This window comes from Anomaloglossus baeobatrachus, chromosome 4, assembly GCF_048569485.1.
Source record: "Anomaloglossus baeobatrachus isolate aAnoBae1 chromosome 4, aAnoBae1.hap1, whole genome shotgun sequence".
Lineage (NCBI taxonomy): Eukaryota > Metazoa > Chordata > Amphibia > Anura > Aromobatidae > Anomaloglossus > Anomaloglossus baeobatrachus.
This window is the reverse complement of record NC_134356.1, coordinates 519,533,016-519,557,372: the sequence shown is the minus strand read 5'-3', so window position 1 is coordinate 519,557,372 and position 24,357 is coordinate 519,533,016. Positions and strand designations below refer to the sequence as shown.

Below are 24,357 nucleotides of genomic sequence, written 5' to 3'. Positions count from 1 at the left end.
CTTCTCATATTGTTAATAGTGGATGTCATGTTACCTATATGTGAGGTGCATTTTTGCTGTTACCCTGGCTGGGATGGTAGTCAGATGACTACTAAGGGCTCGTGTAAATGTCCATGGATCTCGGTCCAATCTAGGATCACAGTACAAGGACTGGCCACAGATGCCACGACCAGAAAATTACAGCTATATATTACTATGAGGCTGTCACTCTCGAGTCAGCACAACCGTGGCCAGTCTGTGAGTTGCAGCCCAAGATCAGACTGAGATCCACGGATGTCTGCATGAGCCCTAAGAGGTGCTCTCTACAGACCAGGTAGTGTTGGAATATATTAGAAAGCTCAGAAGAGTGAAAACTGCAAGATTTTAGATTTGTTGACTGTAGATTGTTCCATGGCAAAATACCAAAGCATCACCAAAAATGTAAAATAACAAACTTAACATAATAGCCAAATTGTATCCTTGAGAATTTTTTTGCTGACACATTGTCATGCTAGGTACGGGCTACTACCAAGCAAATGGTAACAGGGAGGGGAAGGGAAACCCTATGTCTAGACAAGGGGCAGATGGTTATCCCTGACCAAACCTATTGCTAGCCCCTGGCTTCCCTCACCACCCTAGAAAGCTTCCGCACCTACGCCCCAAGCCGGATACCTGACCCTGAAATAGACCCCAGGTAAGGAACGGATTGGATGAGCACTTAGTCTACCTCACTAAGCTCTAATGAACACACAGGGATACCCACACCTGTACCAAGGAGCAGTTTGTTTTAATAAAACTGTGCGTTATTCACCCTCTCTTGGTCCAGTGCTGAGTCTCAGCTGCTGTTGCAGTTGTCCTTTATTGTCTGTAGCCAATCGGTGAACTGTAATTGGCTGCAGTGTTGTCGACATGACGTCAACGCTGCAGACAATAACAGGCACTGGGTGCAGTGGCAGAAACTAAGCTCTAGCCCTGGGGAGGGAGAGTAAAGTAATATTTGTTTTCTTTAAACTCTTCCTATCCTGAGTCCCCCTGGGGGGCACATTTAAAATAATCCGTTAATCTCCTTTGTCCCCTGGCAGAGGACATCAATATTTCATATGCAGCGAATGTCGTCTTCTGCCAATGGCTTTGAGCAGATTCCGTTTTCACTACCGAACGCTGGAATAAATATAACTGATGACGACCTATAATAGGTTTTCAATGGGCAAAACAGGAAATTGTATTGGATAGAAAAACGTTAAAGAAATTGCAGCTGGCACACAGAGGTTTTCTGAAACACCCAACACCCAATACCCTAATACTAAGGATCCACACTTCAAGTTAAAACTGACAATCAGGTCTATGTTGCAGCCCCTGTTTCTGCAGATCTATTGTGAAGGACAAGATCTTCAGCAGTGAACTACTTACTCAGATAACCCCCCCCCAAAAAAAAATGTACAAACAGAAAATCTACTGTAAATTTGCTTTTTGCTGTTGAGGATAAGGGGTATCTTACATTAATGATAATAGGATAATTTTACACTTGTGTCTAGTATTATTTACAGTCTAGTGTGTCCTTTTTATTACATTTTTAGTTGTATATATTTATTAGAGAATTTCTATTACTGCTAATGTTTTGACTATACAAACAATATGATACCTTGCACCTGGAAGTTTCGTAAAATATGCTCTCATTCTCCTTTGCAGAGGGTAAATGCTTTGTGAATCTTTTCCACCCACTCCCAAAGTCTGTGTGCTTCCCCTTTGTTTCCTGCAGAACTGAATATCATGGGGTTGCATATCTAGATGTATGCTCATAACCTCGCTAGACTTCTCTTACTGAACAGTATTGAAAAGCATAGTGCATCAGGTAAAAAGGAGCCAAAAACACAATCATCTGTAAATCTGCGCATCTCTTGCATTTTTGGGTCAGACTATGATTAACTGAAATTTGACCTTTTGTAAATGACCATGCAATTACTTTCCAGCGCCTCTAACATTCCTCTCTGACTTTCTTATGATCACGCCTCTGCAAATCTTAAATGTTGTTACCTTTACAATGGCATTTTTTAAAAAAAAGGTAGACTTAAAGGTCATCGGATACATATTGTGTCTATGGCATGTGGTTTAGGTTATATAAGGAGGATACAGAGTCCATAAGAAATTGTTTCTACCAAAGATATACTTTTTCACATTCACGAATTTTAATATTCCAGCCATTTTTGTTATTGTTGATATAGTTTGGGGAACAGTCCTGTCAATATACAATGGCGTATAGATGTCAATGAGGCAAATTTCTTTAGCTGTTCACAAAATTATCATGCCTCTATGGCTATGTTCCTATGAGTAGTGTGACATATATTTAGAAGAGAATCCGCCAACAGAAAATCTGCACTGTCGCTTGAATTGATGTGGATCAAGGACTTAAGGCTATCAATATCAATATGTTCCTCCGACGGTCTAATGTATATGGGGGCGTCGGGTGATTGATCATCGGGGTAGGTGTTGATTGGGTATATGCTATTGCAGACTGCCGTGCACATTGATCTCCTTTAGACATGTCGCTGGTAGCATTATCATAGAGGAAATGGGAGTGCTTGGCCAAATGAACTTTTCTGTGTATGGGAGAGTCAGCTCAGATGGCCGTCATCCAAAGCATCGTTCTGCCAACAGCAATCTAATCTGTATGGCCAGCTTAGGACTGTTTGTCATTTTTTGGGGATAATATCTGCGTTTTTGTGCAAATTCTTAGCTCTGAAAATCTCAGTGGATATTTTCTTTTGTAAAAACCATTTGCAGTCATGACCAGGACATTGACATAAATAGATAGGGTGTGCATTTTGGCTACTAAGATAGAATTGCACACTGTAAAGGTAATAGTTGGAACTGCACCTAGTGGTAACACTTTGAGTGAAACCAAATCTAAAACTACAAGAAATCTTCATGTAACATGTTAAAGCAAACCCAAATGTGAACCAATAACCAGACTATTTGTCTACAGGAAAATGAACTCAGGTAAGTAGTCAGCATTTGAAGAACATGGTATAACTCCAATTCTTGGATCTTGTGAGGTTGGCAGAACATGGCATGGCGTTCCAAAGTTCTAATTGAAAGATTATACTAGTGTGCATCAGAAAGGTATCCTAAAGCAATCAGGCTTGGAATCTTGTTAAGTGGAGGAACTGCAAGCTGAGATGAAATTATCAGGCAAAACCTGACGTAGCCCATGGATGAAGTGACATTATTTTTGGCAATAATTAGTAAACATTTTTGTGCAATTCCACAACCCCTCTAAATCGATATCTATGCATGTGATGGATACTTTGATACTCCTTACTTGAATATTCGCTCACTACAATTTTAATAACATGAACCATCAATCTAAAGTCGAAAGTGAAACCTTCTTTTCAACTGGTCCTCAGTCTTGCTCCTCTTGTCGGGTATAACGGAGTAGACTTTGCGCATACTATCGAAACGTTGTTCTTGTATGGCACACGGCAACTTTTTTGAGCATGCCACATAACTTACCCTTTGCTTTCCTCTTGCATGTGGCTTCTAATAAGCATGCCAAGGCAAATGGATGCAGATTGGCCTTTAACACAAGCTGTGCTTGCAGTATGTTGTCTCAGGATCCTGTTGGTGTGTATGTGGCTGTCTTGGTGCCCAAGATCAGAATGTTAATGCCGATACTTGTTTGTTTTTTTTTTCCTCAGAACTGTTGTCTATGCCAGCTGTAAAACGATTTTCTGTGTCGTTTGCAAAGCATCCGACTAATGGTACGTTTGCTTCCTTGATTTGAAGTGTTGACTCACATTATTAACCCCATTTTTATTTTTCCGTTTTTTTTTTCTGTCCGTTTGCCATCCAACAAGTCTTGTTCGTGTTAATATTGTGATGTGGACTCTTCCTCTCCTTTTTTTCCATAATTTTTCTTCAAGCACATTAATTTCTTCTATATATCATATCATAATTCTTCATGCTCATCTACCTACTTTATCCAGTAGCAAGATGTTTTTCAATTTTCGAATAAACTGAATAATTTTCAGCTGTAGCACAGGGTCATGGAAACACAACTTTCAATATAATGCTTTGATTTGTTTGCTGGTTTCTTCTGTATTCCAGAGATTTTAGATTTACTGCACCGTATTCTAAGATCACAGTTCCCCCATTCTAAGATCACAGTTCCACCATATTAAGACAGTAAACCAAACAATAAAAATTGTATGAAAACATACCCTGCCTTTTTGAAAAAAAATAATAATAAAATACCTAACTATGGCTTTTTTTTTTAATATAAAGGTCTAGTTTTGACAAATTTTAGGAAGGCACTTTAGCACTACAAGATTTATAGAATTGAAAGTTTGCCAAAAAAAATTTCTTTAAATCTTTATTTGAAATATTTTATCCATTTTGTGGGGTGGGAGGAATTGCTTTCATTAAAGACTCCCATTAAAAATGGAGTCTCTCAGTCAATGCTCCTTATGAAAAAGAATGCTCATTAACAGTGTAGGATGAGAACTAATAATTTGCATATTTATAGCTTTGGAAAAACAGTATATTTCAAAATCCAATAGACTTTAGTTCAAGCATTTATCACATTTACAAACTACGGCTCTCTGGAAATAATTTTTAAGACAACCTAGTTGCTGTGAATTCCAATGCTGGCTTTTAGAATCTTAACAAGTGAACCTGACTGCTGAGACATGCTTACCAATCAGGCACTGGTTTAATGATCCTAACCCAGTATGTCTGACTCTGAAACGCTGCGGCATTTCAGAGAAAAACATACTTTAAAAGCCGCCAGGGACCAAGCTGTGTTGGAGACTAGTCAGACAGTTAGGTCCCCTGCGACTTCTCCTCATCCACTGAGCTAGAGTGACAGTTGTCTCCCTGCACGCAAGTATAAAGCGAGACCTGTCACTCCAAAGCAGCTGGCGTGGAGAAGCCATCGGGAACCTGAATGACTAGTCTCCAGCACAGCTCGGTCCCCGGCAACTCTTAGGGCGGCTTTGCACGTTGCGACATTGCACGTGCGATGTCGATGGGGTCAAATCGAAAGTGCCGCACATCCGGCGTCGCAGTCGATATCGCAACGTGTAAAACCTTTTTGATACGATGAACGAGCGCAAAAGCGTCGTTATCGTATCATCGCTGCAGCCTCCGACATTTCCATAATGCCGGTGCAGCGACAGGTGCGATGTTGTTCCTCGCTCCTGCGGCAACACACATCGCTGTGTGTAAAGCCGCAGGAGCGAGGAACATCACCTTACCTGCCTCCCGGCTGCAATGAGAAGGACGGAGGTGGGCGGGATGTTTACATCCTGCTCATCTCCGCCCCTCCACTTCAATTGGCCGCCTGCCGTGTGACGTCGCTGTGACGCCGCACGACCCGCCCCCTTAGGAAGGAGGCGGGTCGCCGGCCAGAGGGACGTCGCACGGCATGTATGTGCGTGTGAAACTGCTGTAGCGATAATAATCGCTACGCCAGCTTTCACTAGATAGTGCACGTGCGACGGGGGCGGGACTATCGCTGCAGCATCGGTAACACATTGTTACCGATGTCGCAGCGTGCAAAGCCCGCCTTAGGCTATGTGCGCACTAGGCCGTTTTACCCGCGGATTTACCCGCGGATTTGCTGCGGAAATTTCTTGAGAAATGTCTGCAATCTTTGTGCAGACATTTCCCAGCAAATCCTATGAGGAAAAAAAATAGCTGTGCACACGCTACGGATTTTTCTCAAGAAATTTCCTTGAGAAGATTTTCTTGAGAAAATTTCTTGAGAAAATGAGCATGTCAATTCTTTTCCGCAGGTACCTGCGGATTTCTGCAGTACAGCCTGCAAAATCCGCAGGGAACAACCTGCGGGAAAATCGCGGCTAATTCGCGGCTAGTCCGCGGCAAATCCGCATGCGGATTTACAACGGATTTGGTGAGGATTTTTTCTGGAGGTCCGGAAATCTTCCACTCCCAGAAGTTTCTCAAGAAATTTTCTTGAGAAACTTCACATTTCTAGTGCGCACAAAGCCTTAAAGGGAACCTGTCAGGTTCAATATGCACCCAGAACCACAAGCAGTTCTGGGTGCATATTGATAATCCCTGCCTAACCGTCCCTGTATACACTAGCATAGATAAAGAGATTTTTAGAAAAAGTATTTCTAAAGATCTTTTATCGTATGCTAATGAGCGAGGGGACTAGTCCCCTGGGCGTTACTTCCCCTGGCTAGTCGGCTCCATTAGTATGTTAGTACGCCCCTGTGCGGTGTGCGAACATGCTAATGAATGCGCAGCGTCAGAGAATGATCTTTAATTTTCTCAGGTTTTATTTTCTTCTTATAATTCCACTTTTATCTCTAGATTAGGTTCTCATTTCATTTTATGACACAATCCTCTTGCTTTCTATTAAACTTAGATATTTGGAAGTTAAAGAAAAGCTGCAGCAAAATATCTGATTTTGTGTATTGAATAAGTAGTTTTGATTTTTAGAACAGATGAGGATAGTTATCATTAACAGATTAGTAGGGGTCCAACACGTAGTATGACTACCGATAATCTGGTGTCAACTCTCGGCAACTGCCACTAAACAGTATATGAAGTTGTGCTGTACCAGTCTATATGTGGTTTCTGACCACAAAGCTGGTAACAGTTGATCAGTGGGCGTGTCGGGTATCGGACCACTGCGGATCTGAGATTGATGACCGATCAATATCAAAGTAGTGGACAACCCCATTGATATAATTTAAAACTACTATATGTTATTAGCATTTTTTAAAAATTCTTCACTTTTTTAGCATTATATGGAATCTATTTGTTTACCGCAGCTTTTATTTTATTTTTGGTTAACAACTTTTTTTTTCTTAAGACAAAGATGAGCTATGCTTACAGTTGTCGTCAAAAGTTTTGAGACTGACACAAATTTGGGTTTTTCACAAAGTCTGCTGCTTCAGTTTTTTATCTGACCACTTTTCTTAACAATCAAGCGTTATTGTGAAGTCATTGCTTGCCATAAAAATGAACTTTAGTCACGATTTCCAGTTCCGGCGCTGATCATATAACCACGCGTCTCCCGCTACCCTGGTGACCTTCCTTCAATACTGCTCCCCAATCGGCGTCTGGACAACCCAAGGCGACAGACTGTGATACCAATGTGATATGACTGAAAGAATGAGTGTGATTAGATAGGGATCATAATCAAAAAATATAGTGATCCCAGATATTATTTGATCCATCAATAATTCAGTATCAGAGAGAGATGTCCTCTGGCTGACCCTATTTCACTATGACCAAAGAATACGTGTCAGACAGATCTTGAGCAAACCACGATAATGAAGAAGTAACGTTTACAGTTCCACAGTCAGGAAACGTGTGGTTAGTGGATAACAGGTGTAAGTAAGCTAGCATGTAATATTCACGGCTCCTTGCAATATCTCCAGGAAACTGTGGTCAGCCAGTGGTCAACTGGCTAAATGTGCAGGAAATGTGCAGGAAGCTACTGGTGCCCACAGCAGCTTGTAGTCAAGTTACATGAACATGACTCAGCTGTCACATGCTGGTCCCTAATTCACCACTCAGTGCGACATACAAAGTTTTCCTATAAAAATACACCGGACTCGCTTAATGATTAGGGACATTTCCAGGACGCTCAAGTGGACGCACTGTTCCTGTGATGCAAATGCCATGTTGTTTCCTTATCACTAATCGAGTCCCTCCGATGAGAAAGGATTGCTACAACATAACGGTAATGTTGATGCATATTTCTGTTATTGTATAAGATTCTATGACCATAAAGTAGTTCTAATGCCTATGTACCATTGACTATTCATGTGCTATTAAAATAAATAGTATCTTGCTATAAAGAATCTTAGTATTCATGCCTGATTAGGATATCAGTGAGCGCTTCGTAAGTACGGGCTTTCAGACCCCTTTTTAGGAGAATTTAGCAAGACATAAATTGGCGTAGTCAGCAGGATTACTTCTATAAGAAGTAATTAACGAATTTTTGTAATTTAGAAATTAAACACATATATTTGCATAGTGTCAAAATGTTCGGAAAACTTAAGGATAATGTTAAGGTTGTTGTGGAGATCCCCGGCTGGACTGAGGCTCCCTACAATCTTATAGCACATAAATTGGTCAATTGTGGATTGGCAGAACAATGGCAGAATAAGCTCAAGGGTTGTGAAGCTACTGATGTTGTGAATGTACTCAGTAGTGTCCCTGTGAAAGCAGGTGATGTCAAGGGTAGTGTACCTACTGATGCTGTGAATGTACTCAGTAGTATCCCTGTGAAAGCAGGTGATCTAGTGTCTTTAGGACGGCGCAGCATATTGCGAGATGCATGAGCGTAATCTAAAGATGCAGAAGAAAGGTTCCCAGATGGAACAAAAGATGATAGAATTAGGTGACCAGAAAACAGTTCTGGAATCTAATACCAGACTGTTGAAGGATAAATTGGAACATTATCAGATTGTGGCAGAAAAAGCTGCCGTAAAACTTGCTCAAATAAGTACAAGAAAAGAAGAGGAAAAGTAAATAAAACCAAAGTACATAAAAGTACCGCCTCAGCTTCTGTAAACTGGGATCCCGATACTTGGGATGGGGATGTGTGGGATTCATCTTCATCATCTGATGAGGAGAATTACCATAAAGGGAAGATTCAGGCTAACCCAGTAAGGAGGCGCCTAGAGAGGATAGAGAATGAGATCATCCGGGAACATGTCCGGGATGGTCAGGGAAATCTGCACTATGACGAAGATGGTAATGCCATCACAAATGAGAGAACGATTCCTCATGTAAAAAATTGAGTAACCATTGAAGATTACTCTCAGGGAGAAGTTGATAGCATTTTAACACAGTTTGGACAAAAACCAGGAGGAGAAATTCCCTGGTTGGTCAGGGTGCACGATCTCGGAGCAGGTGGAGTGCACTTTGACGCCGGAGACGTGTCAAAATTTGTCACCATGTCTCGGGACCCAGTAATTCAGAGATCAATAAAAAATTATTTTGTTGATCATAATGAGCATGGTACTCAAAACTTAATCATGATACTAGCCCATGCTTTTCTGGACAAATATCCATCAGAAGCAGACTTTCCTATCAATGATAAACCTTGGTATACCTTAAAAGATGGTATGGAAAGGCTGAAGGAAGAAACAATAAGGAATGCTCTTCCTCTTTTGGGACTGGATGATGATTATCTCCAGTACCCTTTGACAGCCAGCATAAGAAATAGGCTGGTTAAACATGCTCCTCCAGCATACAAAACAGTTATTTTAACCTTAACTGTAGCGCTGACTGGAGAATAAATCGGTGTAGTTCTAGGGAGGATGAGGGAGTTACAGGATGTGGGACAGTGGGATAAATCGTCCCCTGGAGGCCATTTTGGTAACAGTAAGCCAAACAATCCTGATTGGAAAGAGAAATCAGTAGGGGAGGCCCCATGGGTGTCTCGCAAAGACATGTTCCAGGCTTTGCTTAAAGCCGGGATCAATAAGGAAAGGATTGATGGAAAGGAGACAGGAGAATTATGGAAGTTGTACAAACAAAAAGTTCTATCCGCAAAGAAAGTGACCACTACAAATGTGGAAGGGGGCTCAAAAACCCCCAAGGAAAAGAAATCACAGGGGAAACCCCCCCCCCCCAAGAAAGTGTCTTGGGAAGATTTTCAGTCCGTTTATCCATGGGAAGAACTGGTGCAGCCGTGGCCACAAAGGTAATGGAAGGAAGGGCTAATACACAGACTGAAGTCTGTGTAAATGAAGGTTCAGAAGGAAGTGATTTACCATAGGTAGCCAGTCAAGCCCCCCTATTGATAAAAAGGGACGAACGTCCCTATGTCAATCTTAGCATACATTGGAAAGGGGGAAATGTTCAAATAGTCCCAGCTTTGATTGACACGGGGGCGGAGGCTACTTTAATTCATGGAAACCCAGGAAAAATAAAAGGACCTCGAGTAAAAATTGCTGGACTAGGTGGTCAAGTGATCACCGGGGTTCAGACACAGGTAGCTTTGAAGATAGGTAATTTACCTATCAAGAAGTATACGGTGCTGGTAGTTCCTATACCAGAATATATTTTGGGAATTGATGTCCTAAAAGGGATGACTCTTAATCTAACAGAAGGAAAATTCTCCTTTGGGGTTAAGTCTTGTCATAAGGAAATGCGACCAGTGGGGGTGGGCAAAGTCAAAATGCCCCCTGTACATATACCTCCAGCTACAAAAATAGTAGATATGAAACAATATCGAATACCAGGAGGTCACAGAGAGATAGGAGAAACCATTAAAGAATTGGTAGAAACTGGGGTAATGCGCCCTACTACTACCACATGGATTAATCCTGTCTGGCCAGTTAAAAAGAGTGATGGCTCCTGGCGCATGACAGTTGATTATAGGGAGTTAAACAAGAATACTCCTCCTTTGACAGCTGCAGTTCCGGATACAATAACGATTGTGGAAAATATTCAGACTCACTCCGGAACTTGGTATGCAGTAATTGATTTGGCAAATGCTTTTTTTACTATACCTATAGAAGAGAAGGCTCAAGATCAACTTGCATTCACTTGGTTAGGGAGACAATATACCTTTACCAGGTTACCCCAAGGATGGCTACATAGCCCCACAATCTGTCACCGGACGGTGGCAGAGCATTTTTATGGATTTGATCTACAATCAGAAATGCAGATCTCACATTATATCGATGATATAATGATACAAGGACAAGATGAGCAAAGTGTGAAAAATCAATTGACAAAACTGGTTGCTCATATGAGGAGTAAAGGATGGGAAATCAATGATGCCGAGGTTCAAGGACCGTCTCAGGTGGTAAAATTTTTAGGGATTCAGTGGAACAAAGGGCACAGAGAGATCTTGCCCAATGCCAGACAGAAAATTATTAATTTTCCGGTCCCTAAATCCAAACAAGAGACTCAGTCTTATATTGGATTGTTTGGTTTTTGGAGACAACATATCCCTCATTTGGGACAAATGTTGGCTCCTTTGTACGAAGTAACAAGGAAAAAATATGAGTTCCACTGGGGAGAGGAACAGCAAAATGCGTTTGAGATGGTCAAGGAAGTGTGGCAAGATATTGAAGAGATTATTCAATCTACCAAGACCACTGTATTTCATGTCGATGCTCATGTCCCTACTAACTCACTTGAACGTTTGTTTAATTCAGAAGCAGATAAAGCAGCAGCCATCAAACAAGTCAGTCCAACAGTTGACAAGGCAAGGTACAGCTGTTTGGGCACACCAGAAAGAGCGACACCTTATTCAGCAGGTTTAGACCTCAGTACATTGGAAACTGTCGTGGTACCCCCAGATGGTGTTGTAAATAAGCGTAATCCATGGTATCGGTTACTGGGAAGAACTCAATAGTGATGAGATGGAGAAATTCCTGTGTTTGATGTTTGCCTCTTTGGTCGTTGGATAGACAAGTCTACATCAGGCGGAACCTATGGCAAATAAATTTCTGATGCACCATCACATTTCAACACACAGATTGCTGGATCTGTACACATTCTTCGGTTACAGCCACCAGTATCCCTTATCTGGATATCCCGATATCGATGGAGGTAATCTTAAAGTGGAAAAGTTGTTCTGATCATCTTGCTGATAAAGACACTCGATATGTTCGTCTATAGAATACTACAGTACCCATTCCCGTAGTGGGATGGATCAATCTTCCATGGTGGCAAGGCAATTTGAGTGGAACAATCACCAATTTACAATATCTGGCTTTTAAGGGAGGAATTTGGGTACCAAGAATGGACTGACTAACCTGGGATTTCTCCCTATAGAGAATATAAAAATAAGTGTTGGGACAGCTATAAATACTGTACATGCTTTTAAACCCAGCTTAGTGGAAAGGACAATTCATGATATGTTATGGCCTTGTGCCAATATGTTCATAAATGGGACTAGTGTGTAGTAACATATTGGGAAATTTAATGTGTAATGATTCCTCTGAATATCAAGCAAATGCCAAAACACATGATATTCAAGAGAGCTTTTCAGATAATATTGCTTTTAGTTTTAATATACATAGTAGTGAAAGTGATTATATTTGTGATTCAACGTTTATCCAAACAAACCAAGAAATCAAAATTTGTGGCAAAGTCAATGATAGTGTCCTATTAAAAGCGATACCCTTGGTCATGGTATGGTGTTTTCCGAGTGATTTTCCTCTAGTGGAATACTGATGATGGAAAATAATCCCTGGGATCAAGGACCGATTGTGATACCAATGTGATATGACTGAAAGAATGAGTGTGATTAGATAGGGATCATAATCAAAAGATATAGTGATCCCAGATATTATTTGATCCATCAATAATTCAGTATCAGAGAGAGATGTCCTCTGGCTGACCCTATTTCACTATGACCAAAGAATACGTGTCAGACAGATCTTGAGCAAACCACGATAATGAGGAAGTAACGTTTACAGTTCCACAGTCAGGAAACTTGTGGTTAGTAGATAACAGGTGTAAGTAAGCTAGCATGTAAAATTCACGGCTCCTTGCAATATCTCCAGGAAACTGTGGTCGGCCAGTGGTCAACTGGCTAAATGTGCAGGAAATGTGCAGGAAGCTACTGGTGCCCACAGCAGCTTGTGGTCAAGTTACATGAACATGACTCAGCTGTCACATGCTGGTCACTAATTCACCACTCAGTGCACACGACATACAAAGTTTTCCTATAAAAATACACCGGACTCGCTTAATGATTAGGGACATTTCCAGGACGCTCAAGTGGACGCACTGTTCCTGTGATGCATGTGCCATGTTGTTTCCTTATCACTAATCGAGTCCCTCCGATGAGAAAGGATTGCTACAACTTAACGGTAATGTTGATGCATATTTCTGTTATTGTATAAGATTCTATGACCATAAAGTAGTTCTAATGCCTATGTACCATTGACTATTCATGTGCTATTAAAATAAATAGTATCTTGCTATAAAGAATCTTAGTATTCATGCCTGATTAGGATATCAGTGAGCGCTTCGTAAGTACCCTTTTTAGGAGAATTTAGCAAGACACAGACCAATACCCGGAGATCAAGCCCCACATATATGAAACACTACTTACTGCATAGCGGTTCCAAATCAACAGTGCTCCAGTCTTGGTCCATGCATATAGGGAGAAAATGGCACCTCCACTTCCTGCCTCTGGTGCCGCACAGCTACAGCGCGCAGAGAGTTCCCAGGAGAGGGACATAGATTATGATGCAGCAAACGATTTAGGGACACAGGTACCAGTAAACTATAAAATATTCGCCTTTGAAGTGGCTAAGAAACTGCTACCATAAATATCCAGTACTCTTAACACTAAAAGTCCCAGAAATTTTGAGCTCCCCACTGAAGTCCCGAAAGAGGGTTAAATGACATACAATAAACTCAATAGAACTAACTAGAAACTAAATGGCTAAACTCAATGGAAAACAACAACCTCCTGTGGTGCGACAGTAATGGCCTTAATTACAGAACAAAAGACTGTAATTATAGGAAGTTAGCTAAAATCCTTCAGGTCATTCGACCTGTCTCTGGGTTCAAAAGGTAGAGATTTTAAATGACCCCTCTCTGGGACTTCTAGTGTTAAAGACACCATTATAAATGTGCCTCGTGCTCTGCAAATGCAGCTTGATGAAATTCCTGAGCATGTAACTGCAATAGAGATCAAAATCACAACTATTGAGGATGATATTCACACTGGTCACAATGCTGTTTCCCATCTTACCAGACAGAATGTCATTTTGAGAGACCGTATAGACGATCTAGAAAACAGATCCAGAAGAAGCAACCTCCGCATAGCAGGATTTTCCTTATGTTCTTTCCTTATGGAAAACTCAGAGGTCTCTGTGAGTCCATCATTCCTAAAGCGGTTGGCATTTCTGGAGACAGAAGAATTGAAAGAGTGCACCATGTGGGCCCACCTCAAGGATGCATGGACAGGAAAGGTAACAGAAGACCAAGGCAGTTTATAGTAAAATACCTTGAAGTTGCTGATAACAATGGTGTAATAAAGTCATACATGCAACTTAAACAACTTCTGATAATAACAGGATCACAGTTGCTCATCTTTGAGGATTTCTTAGTCAAGGTAAAAAAACAACGCAGATCTTTTGCTATTATATGCTCAACCCTCTGCACAAGAGAAATATCTGTTTTCAACTGAGATACCTAGCAACCCTACATACAAAACAACAGGAGGAATCTTTTCTCTCATTTTCAAACTATCTGGAGCTACTCTCTAGCCCACATAGGTCACAATATCCCCAGTACATAACACCATCTCTCAAAGATTGTACCAGACTTCGGACGAAAATTCCAGAGGAACAATCAACAGCATGCCAAAAGGCCAGAGGCTAAGATTAAGATCAAAAGCCCCTTGAATGTTGGCTTGGGATACAGCAACAAATAGTATATAACATCTTGTAACTCCACGCAGATTCTGTAAATTGGAGCAAGAGTTAACATATGATAATCAACTTCACAGCGAAGCAAACTTTATGCTTATCCTAAAAAGAAGGGCATTTGTGGGAGGAGGGAGTTTATTTTTTTTCCTTTCACTCTCGAACCAAGTTAGCTCCTCATCCTAAGCACAGGGAAGAGTGTTCTGAACTGGTAGCCGTGGACAATCACAAAAAATCCCATTAATCAGGAAAAAAACAACCACAAGTAGTTGGAAACTAAGCTGACCGCAATCCCCTATCTATCGGACAACACTAGAAGTAGCACTGGGATGTTTCTAACACACCTAGACACCTCATCACACTGGAGAAACTTGCTACATCTCAAAGATAGAAATGAGGAATCCGAACTTGCCTCGGAGCAGTCCCCAAAGAAATAGAAAGCCCCCAACATGTAAATGACGGTGATGTAAGAAAACACAACAGACAGAAAATATAGAGTAGCAAAGGTTACTAGATACAACAGGACAGGAAAGATAACTGATTGCGGCCAGCAAAAAACCCTGCAAAAAATTCCAAACTCCTGATAGAAAAAGATCTAAGACCACACGGTCTCTCCCCCACTATATCAGGTACTCTTGTGCCAGACACTTTAAACAGAACTGCAGATATAATGGGAAGAAACAAAATCACAGAACAAATAATATTCTAAAGTGCAAATAATCCAAACATGAACAGGGAGCAAGCTCCATTTCTTGCTCGAGGAACTGCCCTGCTCACAAAAGCAGAGAGACAGATCCTCACAGACAAGAAACAAAAACACAGAACAAAGCGGAATAAGCAGAAACACCCTTAAGTGCAATTCCAGCAATTAAGCACAGAAACTAGTAAACTTATCTGGAGTAGATTCAGGCACAGAATAAATGGGAGACACTGAAGGGAAAACTCCCAGCCATCTTCAGAAGCAACAGGAAACAAGTATCACCGGCAGCCACCAGGCAGAAACTGCTCTCCTAAATACACTAGGCTGATCTGCAGTAGGACTTCCTGGATTCCTAATTAATTCCATCACCTGTTTGAGTCACAGATTCAGACTCGGCTTCATTACCATTCCTAGCCACCATAGGAAGCTCCACACCAGCACCTACTCAGATGACATTCACAACAGGAAAAGGTCTCTTGGAGACATAATCAGGAAGAAGATAAGTCCAGATAGTCATGCAGTGTTTTTCTTTTGTTTATGGTCTGGTTGTCTAATTTTAAAAGCTACTGATGGACATTTAATCTTAATGTTGTGTCTTTTCCTTGCTAATAGGTGGATGAGATTCTCATTTCATGTCAATAGTCTCTTACAAGATACCAGATATAAAACATTAAGTTTTAAGGTTATTATAAACCCATATTAGATAATTGTCATGCTGAGGAGAACATGTGTATCTTCAGAAGGTCAACCATGTGAGTAACTGTATGGATTGTTAAAGGGTTGCGGGCTCCACAAAAGCTTATGATGGTGCTACACCACCTGAAACGTCTAAATCCTGATGTAGCAACTGACATCTAGAGGCTGCAATGCCTATGGGTGGGAAAGGTTTGTGGTTCACCCTATACTAAGAAAAAGGCAGAGGTCTTAATGCTGATAAATAAGAATCTGCAGTGTCAAGTTCAAGAAATCTTTGACAGCACAGATTATAGGATTCATATATCTTTGAACACTCCTGGGGAATACAAAATATATATAATTTATATGCTCCAAATGAGCATAATAATGTATTTTTTATCAACTAGGATTAGTTCTTGGAAAATTCTAGCCCTAATAAAATCCTGAGAGGAGACTTTACATCCGTAGTTGACATTTGCGAGGACAGGAAACATATATAATCGAGGAATCTCAGAAAGCAAAACTAGGTATTTCCCCCACTATTACATCCTCTATCATTCTTAGAGACTTTAGTGTCCCTGGAGTCTTTACAGAAGCTTCGGTGCGCGCTTAACAGGGGAACACTCCTGCCGGGGCAAGCAGGGGACATCCGTAGTGAACCCGCTCTAGTGTGTGACGTCAAAGCATTTCAAAGTACACAGCTCTTTTACACAGTTGAGACACCGCCGGCATTCTCCTGTGCAGTGCATACCGACGCTTCTCTCCGGATGACCACCCACGGGAGCAGTCCTTTACCACATGCTGACCATACCTGCAAGCAAATGGACTCAGGATCTTCATGAGTGCACAGACACATTAAAGTAAGTGGTGTGTTCACTATTGTGTGATCAGGCTACAGTAGTGGTATCGGATCACATTGCTCAAAGGATCTTCCCTCTGTCTCAATAGCTCTATAAAATGTTTTCAAACATCTTTTAGTTTATATCCACTCTAAAATTAACCTTTTGGCACTGGATTTCCCTATTTATTTGTAATTGGGAAACCAGGTTACCTTTAAAGGCCATTTTGATTTCATTTAAATTATATGGTTTTCTATTTCAATTATGATCCTGCCCTTTGTTTCTGTTTAAGAAGTGCGGTAGCCCACTAATATCAATCTAGGTTTAAAAAAAAATGTAACTTAGTCACAAACAATTTTCACTGAATGTCAACATTACTACAACATGATCTGCCTACATAATTTTCGTGACTTTAAAGTGTTAACAAGGACAAGAAAGCGGATATCACAATTTCATGCTGATTGAGGTATAATAGTAGACTGGTTGCTTAAGGTACCGTCACACATAACGAGATCGCTAGCGAGATCGCAGCTGAGGCACAGTTTTGGTGACGCAGTAGCGATCCCATTAGCGATCTCGTTATGTGTGACATCTACCAGCGATCAGGCCCCTGCTGTGAGATCTCTAGTCGTTGCAGAATGGTCCAGGCCATTTTCTTCAAAGGTGATGTCCTGCTGGGCAGGCCACATCGCTGTGTTTGACACTGTGTGACAGGGTCCCAGTGACTGCTGAGATTGTTATACAGGTCGCTACTGCGACCTGTATTATTCCTGCATCGCTGGTAAGGTCTGACTGTGTGACATCTCACCTGCGATCTCCCAGCGACTTACCTGCGATCCTTATCAGGTCACATCGTTTTCGGGATCGCTGGTAAGTCGTTGTGTGTGACTGGGCCTTTAGAAAGGGCACTGGGGCTTGAAATCATTGTCTTCTTTTGTTAACCATGGTTATCTCTAAGGAAACACTTGCAGTCATCATTGTTTTGTATCAAAAGGCTTACTGCTTGTAAGATTACCCCTAAATCAACCATTTATTGGATCATCAAAAATTCAAAGAGACAGATTCAGTTAATGTAGAAAGGCTTCAGGTCCCCGAAGAAACTCTGGCGAGTGCCATGATTGTCTCCTAAAGAGGATTCAGCAATGGGATCAGTTCAACACCAGTGCACAGCTTGCTCTTGAATGGCAGCTGCCAGGTATCAGTTCAGCTGCACGCAAAGTGAAGTGAATGGTTCTTGAGGCTGACCTGCTGTCAAGAAATGCAAATAAGCCACTTCTTACAAATAAGAACATCAAAGGTACTGCAATTCTGCAAGAAGTACGAGATGAGGACTGGGGTAAGGTTATGTTCTCTGATGAAGCTCCCTTTAGACTGTTTGAGACAGCTGTAAGAAGATTATCCAGAGATGAAAAGGTTTGAACGCAACCATGATTCTTGTGTCAAGCAAGCAGTAAAGCATCTTGAGACCATTCGTGTGTGGTTTTGCTTTTCATCCAAGGGAGTGGGCTCACTCACAATTTTACCTAAGAACATTGCTGTGAATAAATAAAAATTGGCATCTAAACATCCTTCAAGAGCATCTTCTCCCAACCATCCAGGAGCAATTTGGTGATGAACAGTGCTTTTTCCAGCAAGATAGAGTCCATGTCACAAGGCAAAATTGATCATTAGTGGCTCAGTAAACAAAAAATTAAAATATTGGTTCCATGGCCAGGAAACTCCTCTGATCTTAATTCAAATGAAAACTTGTGGTGAATTCTCAAAAAGTGTATGGAACAATAAACAACAATTTGTCAACAAATACATACAATTTATGCAAATACTCAATATTTACATACTCTTATTTTTCAAGACTTCTGCACTTCGCCCTAGATATCAGCTTCTTGGCTAAATCCTGACTGATGACAACTAATTTGTCTAATCAGTACTTGGGGTTTATCACAATGAAAACCCCAAGCACTGATTAGACGAATAATAAATAAGGGTTTGTAAATATTAAGTATTTGCACAAATTTTATGTATTTGTTGACAAAAGTTTGCAAACTGTCTCTTTAGTGAAGTAAACGAAATCTAGTGCCACCAATTGGAGGTAGCAATCCTTAAAGTCAAAAGTGATCCTTTAACGAGCCTTGTCATATTACTTAGGATTTATGCCAGATCAGAACCTTTATTTGCAGATATGGAGTTTGGGGATGTTGTTCCTCGTCAGTGCAAAGTAGATCTGGTCTAGCTGTATGAGAGGCTAAGACTGGGTCTGAAGGGAAAACCATTCTCCTTGTGGAGACTGACACACCATTTGCCAGTGGTGAGGAGACTTTGAGCCGCAATGATTTCCTTTTTGACAAGAGTTCAACATTTTTTGAAATGCTTATAAATACAAGGGGCTGCTGATAAGTCTTTGACTTTACCCAGAAAGAAACGAGATAGGATGATGAAACTTTACATTTATTCCACATACTCTCCACTGATGTGAACACACTTCTTACATCGGTATTCCAAGTTCTGTAAGCCTAGCAAAAAGAAGGATTTCTATTGTGCCTCATACCAGGCATGCGTAGCAGCCATGGCATCAGAAATGGTGTGAAATATGGTACTCTTGAGGTGTTTCTTCAGGTTTGGAAACACATGATAGTCAGAGGGAGCTAGATCTGGTGAATAAGGTGGGTGGTCAACCAGCTGCAAGCTCCGCTCTGCCAGTTTTGCTGTGGTCGCTTGTGCAGTTGTTTTGCAGGAACAAGATTTCTTTGGACAGCATGCCGCGCCTTTTGGCCTTCAGAGCTGCCTTCAATTGGTCCAAAAGTTCAGTGTAATACCTTGCATTGATATTGGAACCCTTTTGAAGGTAGTCCACTAGCAGCACACCCTTCTTAGCCAAGAACACAGATGCCATCACCTTTGTGACTGATTTTTGCACCCTGAACTTCTTTGGACAAGGAGAACCACTGTGCCTCCACTCATTTAACTGCTCCTTGTTTTCAGGGTCATACAAATAAATCCAAGTCTCATCCATAGTGACCACTCAATCCAGGAAGTTCTTATCAGTCAGGAAACGCTGACAAATGGACCGGGAATTTTTCACTCGCATGCTTTTCTGATCTGTTGTCAAACATTTGGGGACACACTTTGCAGATAGCTTTCTCATGTCCAAATGTTCATGGATAATAACACAAACACGTTCACGGGAAATCCCCATGATGTCTGCTATTGCTTTAGCTGAAATTCGTCGATTCTCCAGTATGAGGTTGTGCACAGCATCGACAATCTCCGGAACAACAACCACTCTCGGTCATCCGGGACGTTCCTCATAATTGGTGCTGAAGTGGCCCGTTTTAAATTTGGCAACACATAAATCGGTAACCATTGGTGATTACATTTTCATACCTTTTTAATTGATATCTAATAAAAAGGAAGCTTTTCTATTTTTAGTGATTGTGCCATCCATTCATTTTTCTTCAATTGATCGTGTTGCTGGTCAGTAACAGAATGGGCACCCATTATTACAGGGGAGTGTTATTATATAGATTGTTTTTGGTAACATTTTTTCAATACTCCCGTTTTTTCAAGCATACTTGCATATTATGATAATATTTAGGTGTGAAGAGGAAATGTTATATTTAATGATTGCAAGTCTTCTAACCTAATGAGAATTCCTGTGATATTGCTATAATTTTACTGTGACTCACAGACCACCAATAGCCACCATGGATCCCTTGTCTAAGGAGTAGCTCACATGAGCACATAGCATGGCTGAGTGCTATTTAACATTTTATCGGATAGCATTTGGCCCAATGTTATATTATGGGGCAGTGCTGGCTAATGCTTTATTTCTCATGCCGATTTGGCGTGAGAAAAAAAATCTTTGTATGCTGCGATTGGCAGCTTATATCGGACAGTGAGCACCCATTCAAGTCTATGGGTGTGTGAGCATTGGACTGCACTCTGATGTCTTCAATTAGTGTGCAGTCCGATTTATACCAACACAGACCATGGAGAAATTTAGTTCTCCATCTTCTCCTCTCCTAATGATTCTTGCGTGTGAGAGAATCAGATCACAGTAAACTGTCACCAACTCAAACTCAGTATTTGAGCCGAGTGTCATTAACATAATTGGCCCAATTGTCACACATGAGTGAGTATACAGCCATGTACGCGAGCTACAGCTACAACAGCCTTTTGGGCCGTGCCATAAGTAGGGTCTAACACGCCTCCTGTCAGTGTAAGTATTGCAGGAAATTAGACAAGTAATTAGACTTCTAATAGTTGATGTCCCTTATTCAGTATAAGTAAAAACAAAGTTTAAAGGGAACCTGTCACCAGGTTTTTCCTTATAAGCTACAGCCACAACCAGTGAGCTCTTATATACAGCATTCTAGAATACTGTATATAAGAGCCATGGCTGCACTGTTGAACGTAAAAAAGACCTTTATTATACTCAGCTGGGGGCGGCCCGGTCCGATGGGCATCGCTGCTCTTGGGTCCAGTGATCAAAGTATTGTAGTGCACATGTGCAGGAGATCTTTGACCTTTCAACACCAAAGGACAGCCATTGCAGCCCTGCAAGACATCCAAGTTTGCCCAGAATTATCCACCTACATATCTTTTTATGCTCCTTTAATGTGGAGTTTTAGGCAAACACATGAAACTATTCATTTTGAAAGATTAAATAAATGTTATTTCAATATTCTCTTCAGGATATTCATTTCTATTGATACAAATGCTATTGTATTTCAAGGACAACAAAGTTAAAAGAGAGATTGTATTGTTCTTTTAACATAGCTGATTATTTTGTATTTTGAAAACCTCTATAGGAGGTTGTTATGTTGGTAATAAACATTTTCTTTCTACATCGTCTATATAGACATCATTGCATGGTCTGTACTTAAAAGCAACTGCAATGAATGGGAGTTAATGGCTAGAAAAATGTAAGTAGACTAATGGTTTCCAGGAAAGGAGAGAATACATCTACTGTATATCCCTATAAACCTATAAGCGAACAGGAGATGCATACAAAGTCATGTGTTCGTATAAAGTAGACTTATTGCCATAATAGCCCCCCACAAGTACCATGCAGCACTCAATAAATCCTCCAGTCTCCGATAATAATGGCTCTGATTATTATGCCCCAGCATAAGTAACAATGCTGACAAGTAAGCAGCAGAAATCAAGAAGTGACAGCCTAGTGTGTGCCTGTGGCTACTGGGAAAACATCAAGACTTAAAATGTATATAAAAATATACAAACATATAAATGATATAAAAATGTATTACCACATTAAAAACATATATTCTGATCATTTATTCCCTTTTAAAGTTTAATTCATATTTCATACAATCGTACAAGTAATCAGAAAGTTTTTATTATATCTTATTGATGAAATCTGTGGGTTGTTGGGGTGAGCTCGCCCCATACTCGGTAGGTAATGGCTGTGTGTTGAAACCTCCTGCAGTTGTTTACCTGTTAAATCCCGCTGCCAAACTCTGACAGTGGGATTTAACACGCGGCAGCATGGGGGCGTGCTATTTTAAGTGCACATCGACACACCTATAACGTGATCGCAGATCACTGATGAGTTACTATCAGAGCAGGGGTTTTGCTGAAGACCTTTATGCTTGTCATAGCAGCACTTTTATGAAACCTTCCTGTGTCCGAGCTTCAAAGGAGATAGTTAATAATACTATATACAGCACAAGCGATCAGCTGATTCCAGATTATTGTCCTCTAAGGGAACTATTAAAAACAGTAAAAATAAAAATTTAAAATAAAATGTTTTCAAAAATCTATAAAAGAAAAATCACACCCCTTTAACTCATTAAAATAAAGATTGAAAAATAAATGTGATATCGCCGCATTCAGAAAAGTGTGAGCTATCAAAATCTGAGAAAAATGACCATGATCGATAAACACTGTAAGCAAAAAAAAGAAAGAAATCCAAAATTGTTTTTTCGGTCACTGCAATACTAAATGAAATTGCTTTAACAAGTGAAATGTCATATCTATCCCAAAATGGTATCAATAATATAATAAAGAAAACTGAACATTTGGTATCGTAGAAATTGTACTAATGAGGAGAATCCTATTGCGAGGTCATTTTTAGCACAAAATATACACAGTAAAAACAATTTCCAAAAATCATATCAGCATTCTAGGGGTTTTTTCTTCACAATTTCTCCACATTTGGAATTTTGATTGGTGTCATTCAATACTACATCTCACCCCACAATAAACAAGTCCTCATATGTCTGTGAACAGAAAAATCTAAAAGTTATGACTTGGAGAAGAGGGGGAGGAAAAAACAAAAACACAAAAATGAAAATTGTCCCTGTCGTGAAGGGGTTAAACATTGTAAATCCCATAAAAAAAAGAGGAAACTTCATCATTTACTTGCTATTAAATATATGCTCTGTTCATGAGCTGTCATTTGGTGATGTGACCTAAAGCCTCTTAGGCTAAGTTCACACACTGCGTTTTTGACGCTGTATTTTGGTGTGCTTTTTGCTGCAAAAAAACGCACAAAAACGCACCCGTGGCAAAAAAACGCGGCAAACGCATGCGTTTTTACCGCATTTTGGAGCGTTTTTTTGCTGCGTTTTTGCTCATTGCGTTTATATGCGTTTTTTATCAGTGAACAATGCCATTAAAGATTGTTAAAAAAAAAGTACAAATGTCTGATGTCATTTCCTTCTTCAATATGTTCTTCATTCTCCACTAGTGTATGCAGGAGAGCAGACAGCTGCAGAACTACAAGGCTCAGCATGCTCCATCCAGGACTGTATGCTTGAGGGAGAGGCAGGGGGAGCAGAACTTCAAGGCTCAGCACACTCCATCCAATAGTGTATGCAGGAGAGCAGACAGCAGCTGCAGAACTACAAGGCTCCGCATCCTCCATCCAGAACTGTATGCAGGAGTTTTTTGCCCCCCCAAAAAAATTACGTGGGCTTCGCCATATTTTTGTATGCTAGCCAGGTACAGCAGGCAGGTACAGGCTGCCCCCAACCCCCAGCTGCCTATTTGTACCCAGCTGGGAACCAAAAATATAGGGAAGCTCTTTTTTTTTTTGTAATTATTTCATGAATTTCATGAAATAATTAAAAAAAAAAAAAAATGTGGGCGTCGCCCAATTTTTTAGTCCAGCCAGGTACAACTAGGCAGCTGGGGATTGGAATCCGCAGTGCAGAGTGCCCAAGCTTTCTGGGCACCCCCGCTGCGAATTGCAGTCCGCAGCCACCCCAGAAAATGGCGCTTTCATAGAAGCGCCATCTTCTGGCACTGTATCCAACTCCTCCAGCCGCCCTGATGCCGGGTGGCTCACTGAGTAATAATGGGGTTAGGGTTAGCTGTATATTATCAGCTGGTCTTAAGCCCGAAATTCATGGTATCACTCCAATATTAGACATGGCCACCATGAATTTCTAGTAAAGATTAAAAAAAACACAACACACAGAAAAATATTTTTATTAGATATAAAACACAACACAATTAGTGACTCCATCTTTATTGAAATAAAGAACCCCCCTCCTCCACAGTAATCCTGGGTCAAGGGTCCAGCGCCCTCCAATCCGGATCCAATATCATCTGATCGGTTTGCTGGAAGGCAAAGCGATCAGATGATGTGTCAGGTTCAAGGGCCTGAATCACATCACACATCAGCTGATTGTATAAAAGCCGTTTATACAATCAGCTGATGCATCAGTGCAAAAAAAACCCCAAAAATCTACACACTTCTGTCCGATCGGTGCAGGAGCTGCCAGTAATCAGTGATGCAGTCTCCTGATGG

General features: G+C 40.8%; 1 protein-coding gene across 9 annotated transcripts in view; it reads left to right on the top strand.

The window, feature by feature from the left end:
• The window catches only part of PPIP5K1 (diphosphoinositol pentakisphosphate kinase 1), a 316,383-nt gene that overhangs the window by 260,824 nt on the left and 31,202 nt on the right, over positions 1 to 24,357 (top strand). For 5 of the 9 annotated variants that reach the window (XM_075345880.1, XM_075345875.1, XM_075345876.1 and 2 more), the window contains one exon: positions 3,675 to 3,737. The exons of the other annotated variants lie outside the window; for them this stretch is intronic. In XM_075345880.1, the coding sequence (XP_075201995.1) occupies positions 3,675 to 3,737 (63 nt within the window). The remainder of the gene's footprint in view (positions 1 to 3,674; positions 3,738 to 24,357) is intronic. 9 annotated transcript variants of the gene reach the window in all.